The sequence below is a fragment of the Prunus persica genome, chromosome G6 (genome assembly GCF_000346465.2).
Source record: "Prunus persica cultivar Lovell chromosome G6, Prunus_persica_NCBIv2, whole genome shotgun sequence".
Taxonomy (NCBI): Eukaryota; Viridiplantae; Streptophyta; class Magnoliopsida; order Rosales; family Rosaceae; genus Prunus; species Prunus persica.
The window spans coordinates 1,609,603-1,627,751 of record NC_034014.1 but is presented as its reverse complement, the minus strand read 5'-3'; the positions used below and the strand labels follow the sequence as shown (position 1 = coordinate 1,627,751).

The 18,149-nt window shown below is 37.1% G+C and overlaps 4 protein-coding genes across 4 annotated transcripts; all 4 read left to right on the top strand.

Moving 5' to 3' along the window:
- Window positions 501-3,189, top strand: LOC109949514 (G-type lectin S-receptor-like serine/threonine-protein kinase LECRK2). Its single transcript, XM_020565301.1, has one exon. The coding sequence runs from the start codon at window positions 619-621 to the stop codon at window positions 2,992-2,994; it is 2,376 nt and encodes a 791-aa protein (XP_020420890.1). The 5' UTR covers window positions 501-618; the 3' UTR covers window positions 2,995-3,189.
- LOC109949899 (G-type lectin S-receptor-like serine/threonine-protein kinase LECRK2) lies at window positions 4,527-7,098 on the top strand. Its single transcript, XM_020566786.1, has one exon. It carries the CDS (start codon window positions 4,641-4,643, stop codon window positions 7,035-7,037), a length of 2,397 nt encoding a protein of 798 aa, XP_020422375.1. The 5' UTR covers window positions 4,527-4,640; the 3' UTR covers window positions 7,038-7,098.
- On the top strand, window positions 7,223-10,050 carry LOC18773851 (pentatricopeptide repeat-containing protein At5g59600). The gene is made up of 2 exons (XM_020565233.1): window positions 7,223-9,393; window positions 9,677-10,050. The coding sequence occupies exon 1, from the start codon at window positions 7,745-7,747 to the stop codon at window positions 9,362-9,364; it is 1,620 nt and encodes a 539-aa protein (XP_020420822.1). The 5' UTR covers window positions 7,223-7,744; the 3' UTR covers window positions 9,365-9,393; window positions 9,677-10,050.
- Window positions 12,372-14,967, top strand: LOC18774185. Its single transcript, XM_007206067.2, has 2 exons — window positions 12,372-12,806; window positions 14,161-14,967. Exon 2 carries the CDS (start codon window positions 14,206-14,208, stop codon window positions 14,617-14,619), a length of 414 nt encoding a protein of 137 aa, XP_007206129.1. The 5' UTR covers window positions 12,372-12,806; window positions 14,161-14,205; the 3' UTR covers window positions 14,620-14,967.

Here is an 18,149-nt window from a genome sequence, read left to right as displayed (position 1 = left end):
GAATTAAAATATAATTCTGGCATTTACGACTCCCTAAACCAGAGAGTATGATTGAAGTTGAAATTTTATAGAGAGCTCCTAAAATAACTTTTGTGTGTTTTTAGCTAAATTTTAACTAAAAAATAAAGAGCATGATTGTAGATGCTCTTGTAAAAAAAAGAGATATTTAGTGATATACCCATTTCTAGCACTAATATTATAAATAAACCCTACACAATTGAATTCCTATAAACAAACCCAAAAAAAACCCAAAAAAATGATAGCTGGCCTTATTGAATTTAATATTGATTATTAAATTACTTTGATGCCCTATTGAGTGTTTTGGGTATTTTTATGAGATTTTGGGGTTGGGCTTGTTTTAAGAAATTGATGGCAGTTTTGTAATTTATAAGAAGTTAAAAGCTTTTTTGTTATGTTGTAAATGGGTTTTGGGTGTGTTTCTAAAGTCTATTTTATGTAGAGTATTTTTATAATTTGGGCCCCCATATTGGGTATAATAGTGAATCTCCCTAAAAAAAAATGCCTCTTTTAGGGCGGGGGGGGACAGGAAATAAGCATCTCACCATATACTAAATACATCTCACTCCTAGTAGGCTGTAGCAAAACGCTCATCTTACCATGGTTTTTTCCGTGCTCGATCTTCTCTGCTTCTTCCTTTTCATGATTCTCCCATATTCCACCATAGCTCAAACATCCAGAAACATATCTTTAGGCTCATCCCTCACTGCACGAAATGACGATAACTCATCGTGGGCATCACCATCTGGTGAATTTGCTTTTGGATTTCAACAGATTGGAAAAGATGGGTTCTTACTGGCCATCTGGTTCAATAAGATAACAGAGAGAACAATTGTCTGGTCAGCCAATGGGAATAATCTTGTGCCACAAGGATCCCAAGTTGAACTTACAAGTGATGGCCAGTTTATGCTTAATGATGCAACTGGCAAGAGAATATGGTATGCTGAATCTGCTGGTACTGGAGTTGCCTATGCAGCCATGCTAGACACTGGAAATTTCGTGCTGGCCAACCAAAGTTCAAGCACGTTGTGGCAGAGTTTTGATCAACCAACTGATACAATCCTGCCAACACAGACTCTAAATCAAAACAGCAACCTCTATGCTCGCTACACGGCTACAAATTACTCAAGAGGTAGATTCCTGTTTGCACTACAATCTGATGGAAATCTCGTGCTTAACACTACGAATTTCCCACAAGACTATGCCTATTCTGCTTATTGGTCAGCCGAAACTACAAATATTGGATTTCAGGTCATCTTCAACCAGTCTGGCCCCATTTACGTTGTATCCAGGAATGGAAGCGTACTAAAAACCATATTACAAACTTCAGTTTCAACACAAAATTACTACCAAAGAGTAACTTTAGGGTATGATGGAGTTTTGAGGCACTATTTGTATCCTAAAAGTGCTAGCTCGATTGCTGAACCCAAGGCTTGGTCTACTGCAGTTTCCATACCTGAAAATATCTGTTTTTCAGTTGCGGGAGAGATGGGCGGTGGTGCATGTGGATTCAACAGCTTATGTAGCCGTGGAGAGGACGGACCAAATTGCGACTGCCCTCGTGGTTACACCTCTATTGATCCAAACGATGTGCGCAAAGGATGTAAACAAAACTTTGTTCCACAAAGTTGTGACCAGGTCTCACCAGAGCATCTTTTTGACTTTGAAGTCATGCAAACCACAAATTTTCCTCATGGAGATTATGAGCATTTTACGGAGGTACCTGAGAATTGGTGCAGACAGAATTGCCTAGATGATTGTTTTTGTGCTGTTGCAATTGTCAACTCCGGTGGACACTGTTTCAAGAAGAGACTCCCTTTTTCGAATGGGATGATTGACCCTAGTGTTAATGCAAAAGCTCTGATCAAATTTGGGAAAGACAACTCTACTTTAAGGCCAGGTGGAGGTGCAATCACAAAAAAGAAAGATAATTCAACTCTGATACTTGTTGGATCAGTGCTCATGAGTAGCTCGGGGGTCCTGAACATCCTCCTACCATTAATAACCTATTTGGTTGTTTCTCGCGTCTATTCTAGAAAAGCAAAGGTCAATCAACCTCACCCAGTCATGTCAGGCATGAATTTGAAGGATTTCACTTATGAGGAGCTAAAAAAAGCTACGAACGAATTCAAGGACGAAATAGGACGTGGTGCTTCTGCAACAGTTTTTAAAGGAGTTTTAGCGTCTGATACTGGAAGGTGTGTTGCTGTCAAACGTTTAGACGCTAAGGTCAGAGAAAATGATTTGGAATTCAAAGCTGAAGTGAGTGCTATTGGCAGAACAAATCACCGAAATTTAGTCCAGCTACTTGGATTTTGTAACGAGGGGGAGCACCGAATTCTTGTATATGAGTTTATGAGCAATGGCTCTCTAGCAGGCTTACTCTTTGGAGAATCAATGCCAAACTGGTACCAGAGAAGGCAAATTGCCTTGGGAATTGCAAGTGGGCTTTTGTATTTGCATGAGGAATGCAGCAGCCAAATTGTTCATTGTGACATCAAGCCTCAAAACATTCTTCTTGATGACTGTTTCACAGCAAGAATTTCTGACTTCGGATTAGCGAAGCTTTTGAGATTGGACCAGACTCGAAGCATGACTGCTATCAGGGGAACCAGAGGGTATGTGGCCCCTGAATGGTTCAGAAGCTTACCTATCACAGTCAAGGTTGATGTTTACAGCTATGGCATTTTGTTGTTAGAGATTATTTTCTGCCGGAAGCATTTTGTAGAAGTGGCAGACAATGAAGATGAAATGATACTAGCTGATTGGGCATATGATTGCTATATGCAAAAGAAGCTGCACTGGCTCTTCAAGAATGATGAGGAGGAAATCAATGACATCAACGAGATGGAGAAGTATGTGATGATTGCAATATGGTGCATTCAGGAGGATCCATCACTCAGACCCACCATGAAGAAAGTCACACTGATGCTTGAAGGAACTGTTGAAGTCTCAGCTCCACCTCCTCTTTCATAAGTTCAATACTATAAATATGTATAATTGTTGTTGTATCATTTCGTTTCATTTGTCTCTCTGTTCTATTTATATCATCACTTTCCTTGTCATCCTAGTGAATAAGGTTTCATTAAGCTACTCAAAACTTGCTTTCTTGTCAATGTATAACTTTGAGCATAAATAAAAGGCCAATGTGCTGCAAACTCGCTTCCCAAAATCTCCGTTTGACAGTAAAAGATATCATGTCAACCCCACTTGTTAACAACATTGCATCAAAAAATGAACAGCGAAAAAATGGTATTTTCTTTTTTTATTTTCTCTTACATAAATAAAAGATGGTATTTTCAGTATTTGATCATGTACTCCACATATAAACCGTGATGAATTTTTTATGGCTTACATGTTTATTTGAACTTGAAAAATTATGCATATGCAATATAAAGATAGTGAAATCAGAGCAGACTCAAAGATTAGGGTAATTGATCTCATATACACTTAATAAATCTCACTCATGAAGATAAAGCAGGATTGAGAGGAATGTGTTTGAAGGATTCAAAGAAGGCAGCTTCCAAGTGATTACCCTGCATATAAAGATTGAAAAAGACTTGCAAACATAATATAGGGAAGGCTGCATTTCTAATTGTATAAAAAGTACATGACTTTTAAAAGTCTAAGATTGAATAAAGTTTTATGGAGTTAAAAGTCAGCTCAAATACTTTCCAATTCCACCAAACTTAAGTCTCCAAATTGAAAATCAGCGTAGCCATGCAAACGTTGCTCCCACATTGCACGAAAGGGAAGCCGAAAAAGTCTTTGTTTTTTTTTTTTCATCAGGTCATTGCCACCTTGTTTGCCACTCACACTTTTGTTGTTGTTTGTCTAAAAAATTCTACCAAATAAAGACTCAAATGTACTTCTAATTGATTTTCCATGTTTAAATTTGTACCCTTGAGCTGGATATAGCACCCTCGGAGCCAATCACTCTTTCTTTTCACATTTTCATACTGTATCATTTTCAAAATTCATATAAGGAGAGGTCATAAAAAATTCATGAGTTTGATTGAATGATCTATGGCCATTCATGGAGTACAAATGATGAAAATAACATTTTTTTTTTCCCTGTAGGACCACTACATTCAATTTTGAATGTTGAAAATTAGCTGCAACCCAATGAGGGGGTTAGAAAAAGAATGCTTCTTTTAGGCCAGGGAGGACAGGAAAGAAGCATCTCACTATACACTTAATACATTTCACTCCTAGACATAAAGCAGGATTGAGAGGAATGTGTTTGAAGGATTCAATGAAGGCAGCTTCCAAGTTATTGCACCCATGACCCGAAAAGGCAAATTTAAAGCTCCAACTGTAAATCTACCATGGAACTTATACTCAGTCATTGGTGAAGACGAGCTCATTACTTGTGACTTGAAAAGTAGCAGAATGCATGATTCCAAACCTTACATTGGTGCATTTAGACTCAGGTCCTGTAACTTGTGCCTGAAACATACGCAAACTGACAGACATTATTGCCCCAATAATCGCTGGAAATTGTGTGGTTGTGACTTGAATAATATGTTTTAAAGTCAATAGAACATTCATTTAGTATTTTTTGTTTAAGATCTCAGTCCAGTTTGATAAATTTGATAGCAGTGAAGTAATTAAGTAATCTTATGATGGCTTCTGCATTGCTATGTCTTTTCTGCTTCTTCCTTATTATATTGCTTCCATGTACCTCCCTTGCTCAAACATCCACAAACATATCTTTAGGTTCATCCCTTGCTGCACTTAATGATAACTTGTCCTGGCCATCGCCATCCGGTGAGTTTGCTTTTGGTTTCCGACAGATCGGAAAAGATGGCTTCCTGCTAGCCATCTGGTTCAACAAAATACCAGATAGAACCATAGTGTGGTCAGCCAATCGGAATGATCTAGTGCAAGAAGGATCCAAAGTTGACCTTACTAGTGATGGAATGCTCGTGCTTAGAAACTCGGAAGGCGGACAGGTATGGAGTGCTAATTCTGCTGGCACAGAAGTGGCCTATGCCGCCATGCTTGACACGGGGAATTTTGTGCTGGCCAACACAAACTCAACCAATTTGTGGGAGAGTTTTGATGTACCAACTGATACAATCCTACCCACACAGACTCTAAATCAGAACGGCAAACTCTTTGCTCGTTATACAGAAACGAACTACTCACAAGGAAGATTCCAGTTTATACTACAATCTGATGGAAATCTCTTGCTTTACACGACAAGATTCCCACTGGAATCTCCCAACTTTGCATATTATGCAACCATGACTATGGGCACTGGCTTTCAGGTCGTCTTCAACCAGTCTGGGTCTATTTACCTTACTGCCAAGAACGGAAGCATACTTAATATGGTATCATCCAACACAGTTTCAATGAAGAATTTCTACCAGAAAGCTACTCTGGAGTATGATGGAATTTTGAGGCACTCTGTTCACCCTAAAAGCAATGGCTCAAGTGCTGGAACCCCCCCGGCTTGGTCTCCTTTGACCTCTGAACCTTCAGATATTTGCTTTAGAGTCGAAGGAGACATAGGCAGTGGGGCATGTGGGTACAACAGCTTATGCAGTTATAATGATAAAGGACCAGTTTGCCAGTGCCCGTATGGTTACTCCTTCATTGATCTAAATGATAAGCTGAAAGGATGCAAACAGAACTTCATTTCACAAAGTTGCGACGAGGCCTCGTCAGAGACAAATCTTTTTTATTTTCAGGAGATGCAAAACACAAAGTGGTACGGTGGTGATTATGAGCAATTTACATCAGTACAAGAGGATTGGTGCAGACAAAGTTGCTTAGGTGATTGTTTTTGTGCTGTTGCTGTTTTCAACAATGGAGAGTGTTTGAAGAAGAGAATTCCTTTTTCGAATGGGAGGATGAACCCCAGTATTGGTGGAAAAGCTCTCATCAAAATGAGGAAAGACAGCCCTCCTTTGACACCTGAAGGTCCAAATGCAAAAAAGAAAGATAACTCAACTATGATCCTCATTGGATCAGTGCTCCTCAGTAGCTCGGGGTTTTTGAACTTGGTTTTACTACTAACAACCTACTTGATTGTTTCTCGCATTTATAATAAAAATGCAGGGGTGATTCAAGCTTACTCAGTCGTGCCAGGTGTGAATGTGAAATGTTTCACTTACGAGGAGCTAAATGAAGCTACCAACGGATTCAAGGAAGAACTAGGCCGTGGTGCTTTTGCAACGGTTTTTAAAGGAGTTTTAGCATTTGAGAACAGGAAATGTGTTGCTGTCAAAAGATTGGACACTATTGTTGGAGAAAATGAGTTGGAATTCAAAGCTGAAATGAGCGCAATTGGCAGAACAAATCACAGAAATTTAGTCCAACTACTAGGATTCTGCAACGAGGGGCAGCACCGACTTCTTGTGTATGAGTTTATGAGCAAAGGTTCCCTAGCAAGCTTCCTCTTTGGAGAATCAAGGCCTAACTGGTACCAAAGAAGGCAAATTGCCTTGGGTACTGCAAGAGGGCTCTTGTATTTGCATGAGGAGTGTAGCATGCAAATCATACATTGTGACATTAAGCCTCAAAACATTCTTCTAGATGACTCTCTCACAGCCAGAATTTCTGACTTCGGATTAGCAAAGCTTTTGAGAACGGACCAGACTCGAACTATCACTGGAATCAGGGGAACCAAAGGGTATGTGGCCCCTGAATGGTTCAAAAGCTTGCCAATCACAATGAAGGTGGATGTTTACAGCTATGGAATTATGTTATTAGAGATTGTTTGTTGCAGGAAGAAATACGAAGCAAACATAGAGGACGAAGATCAAATGTTACTCGCTGATTGGGCATATGAATGCTATAAGCAAAAGAAACTGCATCTGCTGTTGGAGAATGATGATGAGGCAATGCATGACATCAAGAAGATGGAGAAGTATGTGATGATCGCAGTTTGGTGCATTCAGGAGGATCCATCACTCAGACCTACAATGAAGAAAGTCACACAGATGCTTGAAGGAACTGTTGAAGTGTCAGTTCCACCTGGTCCTTCCTCTTTTATAAGTTCAGTATTTTGAGTGCTTGCAACTATAATTCCACTTTTCTGGGTATCAGAAATTTATTATGTCTCAATAAACAGAAGAAATAATTTTATTTAGCCAATATATGTTCATTCAATGCATTGTAACCATTTTCTGTGATATATATATATATATATATATATATATATAGCATGCACCAAATATTATTGCATATTCACAAATCCATTAATCAATTAACCATTTGTTTTACATACCCAGCTCTCACATTAATTGGCTGCTAAAACAGAGGCCGGCCTTCCTTGTACAAGATTTAAAAAAATGAAGGAACTTGGAAATCTAGTCAGGGAAATTCTACATAAGAAAGATAGTAACTTTAAGAAACACGACAGAAAAATGTGATCAAAAAAAGCTAGACCCAAATAGGAATTTGTAAATTTGGTAAGAAAAACAAAGAAATCCAAAGAGAATGAGAGCGAAGACAAAGCAGTACCTGTTGAGACATGTCTGCCAAGGTCAAGCACTTGTGCTGCTGCGACTGATAGGTGAAGTTGAATGAAAATGAGGCCCGGTCCCTTAATTAAATGAAGGAACTTGCTTTTCCATAAGTTATACCGTACCCCTGAGCTGGATAGGCCATCCCTACTGTCAATTTTCAAGATTCAAAATTTCATATACAGAGGGAGGCCATGAAACAGTTATGGGTTTGAATCATCTATGCCGTTTATGGAGTACATTTTCAAGTCATGAAAAGGGCACCTTTTTGGTTGTTCAAGTTGTCCCCAGACCATTTGGCTTTGTGCTTGCAAAAATGTCTGAAAGCGAAGGCTCTGAGACAAGGAAAGCAAGTTCATGCAATGTTGTTAACAAGTCGGGTTGACATGAACTTGTTATCTTTGAGCTCAAAACTTGTTGGGACGTATGCTAGTTGTGGGGATATGGGTTCTGCAAAGCTTGTGTTTGATAAAATTCCCAAGCCAAATGTTTTTGCATTAAATTGGATGGTGTTGGCCTCTGCCTTTAATGGGCATTATGATGAAGCAATTAGGTACTTTTATTTGATGCAAGAATTGGGAGTTGTTGGCAATAAGTTCACGTTTCCAGTCATGCTTAAAGTCTGTGTTGGCTTGATGGATTTGAATAAGGGAAAAGAAGTTCATGCTGTGGTAAATAAACTTGGTTTTGCAAAGGATGTCTCTTTGGCAAATGCCCTGATAGACATGTATTGTAAATGTGGAAGCGTATGTCATGCTCACCGCGTGTTTGACAGAATGCTCGACAGAGATGTTGCTTCTTGGACATCAATGATATGCGGGTATTTTAATGTAGCAAAGACTGATCAAGCCCTTCTTTTGTTCGAGAGGATGAAGTTGGATGAATTGGAACCAAATTATTTCACATGGAATGCAATGATAGCTGGGTTTGCTCGGTGTGGAGATACAGAGCGAGCATATGCACTTCTCTCTAGAATGACTGAAGGAGGACTGGTTCCAGATTTGGTTACTTGGAATGCAATAATTGCTGGTTTTTCCCAAAGCCAGCATGCTGGTGAAGCATTTAAAGTGTTCCGTGTCATGTTGCTGTCTGGAACTAAACCGAACCTTGTGACAATCACAGGGTTGCTCCCAGCTTGTGGGTTGATTGGTTCAATTCGAAGAGGGAGAGAAATTCATGGATTGATCTATAGGATAGGCTTTGACATAAATGTCTTTGTTGCTAGTGCTCTTATTGATATGTACTCGAAATGTGGCAGTGTGGAAAAAGCTCGAAGTGTATTTGACCGGATTCCTGTAAACCACGTTGCATCATGGAACGCATTGATTGGATGTTATGGCAAGTATGGTATGGTTGATTCCTCCATAGAGCTTTTTGAAAGAATGCAAGAGGGAGGAGTGCAGGCAAATGAAGTGACTTTGACATGTGTACTTTCTGCATGCAGCCATAGTGGTTATGTGGAAAAAGGCTTAAAGATTTTCCGGTCCATGAAAGGGAGTCATGGAGTTGAGGCAAGTAAAGAACATTACGCTTGTGTTGTTGATCTCTTGTGCCGGTCAGGAAAAATGGTAGAAGCTTACGAATTGGTCAGGGAAATGCCTGTTGAGGTCACCGAATCCATTGTTGGCGCCTTTTTCAACGGGTGTAAAGTCCATGGAAGAAGAGATCTTGCAAAGATGATGGCTGAAGCTATTCTAAAAATGGAGTTAAAGAGACCTGGAGGTTTTGTGACACTTTCAAATATCTATGCTGCTGATGGAGAATGGGAAGAGGTTGAGAAAGTAAGGAAGGTGATGAAGCAGAGGAAGGTCCTCAAGAAACCTGGATCTAGTTGGCTTGATAAAGGGATGGCTTTGCAGGAGTGGAAGTAGAAAAGAAGTCAACGAAGTGTGTATCCAAGGTCTGCCTCTTATAAGATATAATCAGTTCAGTAAATTTTGACTTTTTTCCTCTTCTTTTTGTTTCACAAAAAGCATCTCCAGTACAACTGAGTTGAATTTTGTATTTGACATCATTGATCCGTCCAGCTTTCAAATGGGTGTGGCATGTAGTTTACATATGTGACCACTGATAACAAACTTCAGTCTGATTTCAAGAATAGGGATAAAATCTTCTCTGTGGTAACAAAGAGATTCATAATCTACTCATCATGAACTTGTGTTCTCTTTCATCCTTGTATGCAGACAAGATCAAAATGGAGAAGATGATGATGAATCTAAAGATGAAAACACTATTGGATTTGGTGGTTGAACGAGTTGCAGGTTTGCAACTTCACATTGTGGCCCTCCATTCTTCCTTTCTTTCCTTCAAACTGTTTAAGTCACAATGTTTCAAAACAAGTTGGACAACATATAACTAATCCAATTTTCTGACAAGTGACAAAAGAATTACTCAAGATTTGATTATATAATCCAGATAAACACTCTGGAAGCATGGCATAAGTAATTAGTACTTGTACATAAGCAGATTATCAGTTATTGCTAGGCCCAAGAATGTCTATGAAGTCTCTGAATATTGTACTTTCTCACGAAACTGAAATTGCACTTATACTGTTGCTTCAGATATGTTGCTTGGGAGTTACATTTCTTCTTAAAGTGTTTAGGAATGACTTTGTTCAATAAAGACGAAAGGTTGCTTAACTATGAATTCTGAAAACCCTCATATATTTATTTAGTCAAAATATTTTGAAGAAAACTCAAAGGGGTCATAACTAACACTTCAAAAAAGGTCCTAAAATCACCAACTCTTCCAATAATTGCATGGCTTGAAAGACATACAGGCTTGAAATAGAAGGAAGAAACCATGCTCTGCTGCATACTGTGGTTGTTGTTGTCCATGTACTGGAGGGGTAGGGGGGTCTCTCTTGGACCACTTTATCTGCCCACGCGTTTATTTGTTTTCTTCCAAGACCCACACATGCAACAAATGTTCAAAATTTTGTGGGAAGCATGATATTATGGATTTTTGTTGTTAGCAAGTCAATCCTGTTTGTGTGGAAATTGGAAGCATGTGATACTACGAACTTTCAATGAAGTACCCAATTTTTGGGGTAACAAGGAAGGAAAGCCTCTATGACTCTCCTAGTAAATTCTGAGTACGTGCAATTTATTGTATTACAAATTATGCGTATCAAGTAAACTCGAAACTTTTGCATGTTTTTGAAAATGAAGCACCCCAATTTCATTCAAGGTGGGAGTTTGTGTAATTTTAATCAATGTGTATATTTCAAGACACATGCTTTGTGCATATAGTCTACCTTGAGCTCTTTCCATATGGTGCAAAAAACAAATGGGTAAGCAAGAAAGTCAAAAGACAGATATAACTTCAACCTCATTTGGAAAATACTAGAAAAAAAAAACATAATTAAGGACGATTATTATTGCCATCATCTTTATTTTAATGTAAAGCGTGGGTTCTTATCCAGATTTTGGACAAAATTGAACTAAAGGACTGCCATAGATGCAGCTGGCTGTCATCCATTAATATATCCCATCAATTTTGGTATTTTCTTTTTTGTTGGTTGGCTTTATGCAGGACAAGTTATTTCGGTTCAGAATCAAGAAAAGTATGATCTTCTTCACTTCTTGGAATAAATGGCCTTTATTTAAGACAAAGTTTCAAAACACAAACTAGTTCATTTTAAAATGAAAAATATGTAAAGCAATAGTCTAAATAAAAATTTATACGAATAAAAATAAATAAAACTTCAATATTAAAATCTATTAAATACATATATACAGATTATTGCAATTTCAAATAAGAATATAAATTTGCTTTTATTCTAAGCCGTTTGGAAAGATATATCACAGCTTTGATCCAGTTTTGTCGGCCAATTCAGTGTCATCATCTTAGTTCACAGAAGCTTCACAAAAAGAAGTATATGGGGTACGATACCTTAAATGGTAAAGTAGTGCCCTTTAAAGATGGTCCCTATCTATTGGGAGCCGTTGTTATCCTTTTTCTACGGGCTTCTCTTTGCCTCTAACTCTTTGTAGAAAAACTTAGTTGCAATCGGGATAAAACTGTTTTGCTATTCCGACCAATAATGCTATGTCATATGGAAATATTATCATACGTGTCATAGTGTTATTGGTTAGAAATAGAGAAATAGTGTTATCACCGTATCATGGAAGTCCGAAGGCCTCAAAAAATTGCTCTGAAAAAAAAAAAGTGGCTGTTGAAAACAAAGTTGAAGGCATAGAATTAGGGATATGGCTTGGCAAATTTAGTTGAGTAGATAAGGTTGGTTAGAAGACCACCTCTCTTTCTTTCTATGATCTTACTAAAACGTACACAAAAGAACAAATACAAGCAAAATGTTAGCTCACTAAACCATAATATTCATCTTCAAATCCAATGTTTTAACCATTCATCTTTTGTTTACTTGATATTTTTTATTTGAAATCTTCTCAACAATTACCAACCTCTCAATCCTCGAAGCAATGTAATTTAGGAATGTTTGAGTAATTTTCAACTCTAGCTATCACAATTTCATTTCAAACAATCAAAAACTCGTTGCTTTCCTAGCCAAAAAATGAAAAAAATAAAAAATAAAAAATCATAATCCCATAAATAGTTCATAATCTTATAAATAAAGGGTTGATTATGTTTCATTTTTATTTTCCCTCTTTGCTGATAGAAAATAAATGGTAAATTAGTAGGTTACACTGGTGGAGACAAAAAGCCATCAAATATGCACATTTTGTTGACATTTTTTCCAGCGTGAACTGTGAAGCACACAGATTGACAGACATACAATACAAGACATGTATATATTTTTTGGTTTGGGAAAACAGTGTGTGATGTTAAGCATATGACTTTTGAACTACGTTTAAGAAGCAACTCGTCGTATGGTAAAGCAAAGCATATATTTCAGTTACCAAAATGACCTTGTTTTCTTAAGTTTCTTACGCATACATACACTTACACACATATTACATACAACTCATCACAGTTTACAGAGTCGCGGACTACAGAGCCAATCAACAAATATCTCTTCACCCTTCTCAGCTCTCTCTCTTCGTGTTTCAGTTTGGCCAGTTTCTTGGGTTGCCACACTTGCTGTGCCTCACATGCCAATCCTTAATCTCTTCGAATCTCAAAGTTTCTTGATCTGGGTTTCCAATATTTCTCTTTCAGATCATAGTTTTTGCGATTAAAATCTTCATTTTTTGAACGGCTTGAACTTCAAATCCACTGACTGAGGAAAACCCATATCGTTATTGGTCTTTTCTGAGTCTCATATGAGTACTTGAATAGATTGCAAGTGATGTTTTTTTGTTGAAGATGCACCTAACAGTTTTCTCACACCAGGTCAGTGTCGTATCTCTCTTCTCTCCTTCTTTACATTTTCTGATTGGAATAAGCGTTTCATTGTCTGTTTTATTACTTTCTATTTTTGATGGTTTTGGGATTTGGAGGTTGAAGCTAATTGAAATGATTTTGATGCTGGCCATAAGATAAAAGAAATGATTTTGATGGTCAGCTCAGTTCTATCAAGTTCATTATATATGGTGTTCATGCTGTCTGATGGATCTTGCTTGTTTAGGTTTTTGGAAGTTACTTTTTTTTTTCTTTTCTTCTGTTGCTCTTTTGGGATTTCTAGTTCTGTGATTTTCCAGATAGTAAAGTTTCTTACTTTCATTCCAAAGTTCGGGTCTTTGTGGAGATGCGGCTTTCCATCCAGTTCTCTTATGATTAATTTTGATGTGTTTTCACTGTCGAGAGTAAACCCATAAGAATTTCGACTTTGTTGGCTGAAAATCCTGAATCTTTGTACTAGTTGTTCATCTTTTAAATCGGTCTCCAGGCATATAAGATCCTATATAGAGTGATACAAACTTAAAATATTTGGCTGAAATCACAGAAGCTCTGTTACGGGGGTTTTTGACATGTAACTTACCTCAATGCCTAATTTTCTTGCTGTACAAAAACAAAAGACTGCTCTGAATCTTAAAGGTTTCCTTGGTTGGGGGACTTATGGAAATTTATTTCTTTACCCAACTGAGGCTACTTATCTTTAGCTTTATCAGGTTGAGAATACCATCGTTTGGAGTCAGAACAATTGGGTTATGGGACCTAGAGTGATGATCTTCTTTGTTTTCACTTGACAATGAAAAGAATGCTTAATGTGATGTTTCATCATAAGATGCTTTATCAAATATATGTCCGAAAGCAGAACCCAAACGTAGGTTTGATGTGGCTTTTTAATGGGGATAAAAAATGGTGAAACTGGGGTTTCTGTATTGATGAGGGAGAGAGAGAGAAGAAAGAGACTCCAGTTGTGAACTCCTAAATTTATTCCTGTGATAATTAAATTATGAGCTATCTTTACATTTCGGAGTTCATTGGTTATGGGAAGAAGTGGTTGCTGCCTAGTAGCTGTTTAATATATTTACTTGAATCAGCATTGATTTGATATGCTATTGGTTCGCCCTTATATACTGTCTAGCTATTTAGTTGGTTGGTATGTTACGTAAAATCAATTACGGGATCCGTATATCTTTTGAGAAGACACCACATCTTTACTTATAGGATTTCTTTTAAGTTGTATTATCCTGGTGTTTTACTGGATATTATTAGGAATGAATTTCTTTCTCAATTCTAAATTATACTTATAAGTAACTATACATGAAAATGACATTTTTATGTGTTCTTTGTGGAGCAGAAAACTTTTATTGCATGAACTTTTCTTCTGTGGAGTTTTGAGATTATGGGTAGAGGTAGAGGAAAGGGAAAGAGGTTGACTGTCACCAATCATGACGATCCTGGAAGTGGTGAGGAAGAAAAAATACCTGCACAAAAGAGAAGGGGAAGGCCTCAAAAACCCTTAAAAGATGAGATTGATGAAGAAGAAACTGATAAAATAGAGGCAGATGATAGTGAGAATGGAAAGGCTGGTATTGCAAGCAAGGAGATCAAAAGCCCCTCTGTGGCAGAGAATGGTAAGAAGAGGAAGCGGTACTCACAGGTGAAGGAGAAGTCAGATTCGGTTAAGGAGGAAAATGGTATTGGGACACGATCAAGCACCGATGACTCAACTAAGTCTAATGGATTTCGGCATAATGGGAGCAGACGGAAAAACAAGCCCCGTCGAGCTGCTGAAGCCGGTGTTGAATGCAAGTGAGAGTATGGTAACCTGTTGCACTGGTTTCTTCCTTTCCACAACGCCAGAAACATCTCGGGACAGGAAGTGAGACCTAGTAAATCTCTAGTTTTTTCTTCATTTTCTGGTTAATTGTTCTTTCTTCGGTAATTTCGTATCATAATTCCTTTTTTGATTTGAATTGTGAAATTTGGAATGCATTCTGATGGATGTAGTTTTCCATGGTGCTATGATATTTTAAATTTTGACTATTTATTTCTTTGCACTGTATAATTTGCAGAACGTATTTAAGGCTTTAACCAGTTGCTATCTTCACAGTATTATCTGTATTTTTTTGCAATTAATGAGATAACATTTAGATTTATATTAGGTAATTTAACTAAAAGGTTTGTATTATGCTCTGCACGAATAACAGTTCTGAGCAGATTACCTTTTCACTTCACCCTAATTATAAAATTCTTGCTTCTGTTCTATAACTTTTTTCAGGGTATTACTTAAAGAGAGTTCATCTTCTCCTTATTTATTTTGGTTTTAAATTATTATTTTCTGGTGTCATATATAACTTGTTCTTGGATTGTCAGACTACCATTTAACCTTGTGACATGTTACAAGTTGGGCTTGCATCAATCACATTTTGTCTGTCTCCAGACTTCACACCTCGAACTTGTGCATGCATGCATACATGCATACATGCATGCGATCTTGTGTGCGTGGTTAGACACACATTTTCCAGATTTAGACTGGATCTATGCCTTCTTTGCTAGTCTGTAAAAGATTTTAAGCTTACTTCTGCAAAGAAATTCGTTTACTTCTGGTGTCTTATATAACTTGGATTTCAGAGTAACATTTAAACTTGTGGCATGATACAATCCTTTATACTTAGCTAAGCGTTTGTTTCCTTCACTGGTCGATAGTTGGGCTTTGCATCAATGACTTTTTGCCTGTCTCCAGACTTCACACCTCAAACATGTATCTGCATGCATGCATGCATGACATTTTGTGTGGGTACTTAAGCACACTTTTCTGGGTGTATACTGGATCTTTGACTTCTTAGTTAGTCTGTGAAAGATTTATGCTTAGTTATGTAAACAAACTTGTTTATTTTCATTTAAAGTAAACTTCATTTACTTCCTAAAAGGCTCATTAGAAGCATTGAATGGAAGATAAATAATTAAGAATTCAAACACTTTCTAAATATGCAATATATAAATATGTGTTGGAGATTTTAGTGCCGTATATTACCTTGTTCTGTGAGTCTCTTATTTAAGTCAGAAAGCAATTTTTACAGGGAAATATTTATGAGAGGCCACTTTATCAAATCAAAATTGAGAAAATAAAAAAATTGGTATTCTGAAGCTTTAAGAGGTTGAATGGTTTTTTACTGGAAAGTTTATTCACTTTTAAAAATCTCAACAGAAGCATATTATGGAAAAGAAAGAATTAAAGATAAATAAAACTAAGTTTAAGACACTTGATGCACAAGATTTTTTAGATTGGAAGATTAGCTATGAGTTTCCACCGGTTAGTTAGGGCCAGATCTTTTGCTATAGATTTGGAGGTATGTTGTTCTTTGCGAGCCTTGAGGTGAGGTTATAGATAAGAGCATGGTGATTAATACATGGCATATAATTTCTGTATTGATATCTAAAATTTTGACAGTATTTTGTAACATTTACTCTTATCTTCTTTGAAACGGTTTTAACAACTTGAGAAGAACGTGGTCTGTATGTTGATGGTGTTGAAAGCCAAAGACTTTTAGAACTATAAACAACTAAGAATGGATGGAAAAGGATTGAGTGAATAACCAACTGAAGAATTCGTGGTTGTGTTTGGATCTGTGCTTGGCCAGTCTGTTTAAGATTTTTGGCTGGGAACTCTTACTCAGTACTTGGAGTTGAACTTCGGTAATTTCTACTTGCTTTAAAAGTAGTACTTTTCTGTGTCTATTATATGTTTGTTTGTTAGCAGGGTAATTTGATCTGTACTTGGTGTTTTAAGTTTTGTTACACAAAATGTAGAAACGTTATAGTATATAAATTTTACTAATCAGTAACTAAGCCGATAATGTTGCAATAATACCAAGTAGAACTTGATTCATGAGAATTGGGATGCTTGAGGGTGCCTAACCCATGCACTTGTGAAAATGATCTGGGGTGTTTTGGCTGATATGATTGTGGACTTTTCTACTCCAAAAGCTGATATGCTGTAGCACACAGTTGATGCATGCTTCATTTTTTATGTGAAATAGTTTAAGGTATGCAATGCATGTTATAAGAGCCTGATTTGTTTACTAGGAGACCAAAGGATTACTTTCGGAATCCTTGTTAAAGGTTTTGCACTGGCTTGAAAACGTTGAATAGAACCACACATTGGTTTCAAGTAGTGTTGTATAGCTACGCAGCACTTGAGCAGGTAACTGTTTCACTCAAGGGGACGCATACAATTTAACGAGTGAAATTTATATGTTGAACCGATGATGTACTGATTCTAGTGATAATCCTGATTCATTTTATTAGTTGTCATTCAATTGAAGCACTGTTAGTAAAGAATGATGTTATAACCCAGGAAAGGAGGAAAACAAAAATAGGTTGGTTCTGCTGTGTAATTTGCCCTCAGCCTACACCATCTGAAAAGGCTGGGCTTTGAAGCTAGTCTGTGTACATGGCTATATATGACTGCAAGCACTGTTGGATGTCTGATGACAATTGTTTACAGTTTGGACAGTCTTATATTTTGGCCTATGTGAGAGATTTTGGAGTGAGATTTGAGATTCCTATTCAAGCTGGGTACATATCTCTGTTTCAACTATTTTCCATCAAGGTTTTCTAATAAAATGCACAATGTCTCAAAAGCTTGTGCAGGAAAAAATAAAAATAAAATAAAACCACTAGTTCGATTATTTAAGCCAATCCCTTATTATTATTTTTTTTTTTGCCAATTGGAGGTCCATTTGGGTTATCACCTTCAAAACTGGAACCCTTGAAAAGTTAGTTTTACTGTTTACCAATTGCTGGCAGCTCCTTCATAGGTTGAGCTTTCCGCAACTATTTATTTGTGCAGAAAGAAAATGGACAGCTTGCTATTAGAAAGAAAATAAAAATTGCCTCCTCTGAAAAGGACAATAAAATTAATGATCCTTTCACAGCTTCACGGGACAAGGTACTTTTGTTTTTTTGTTTTTGTTTTTTGTTGAAATAACAAAGCAAATGTTTTGACTTTGAGGATACAAAATTTATCACCAATGATGAAATGAGTCAGAATTCGATTGAGGGAGATGAGGTTCTATTTCTTAAACGTTGGATAAAATTGATTAGTTTGATTCAATGATTAAGAGATATGATCTATAAGACCCGAACTATAGAATGACTCACGAAATGTAAGAATTGTGAGTTGGGTCAGTGTGACTTGGACTTGTGAACCAACCTGATCGAAGCCCATTGGGTTAAGAAAAATGGAGAAACGTAGACTGATCAAATATGGGTTTTAATTAAGTGGGTTTAAAAATACAAATGCCTTCATTCAAACATAAAAACACAGCTTCTTTATTTTGG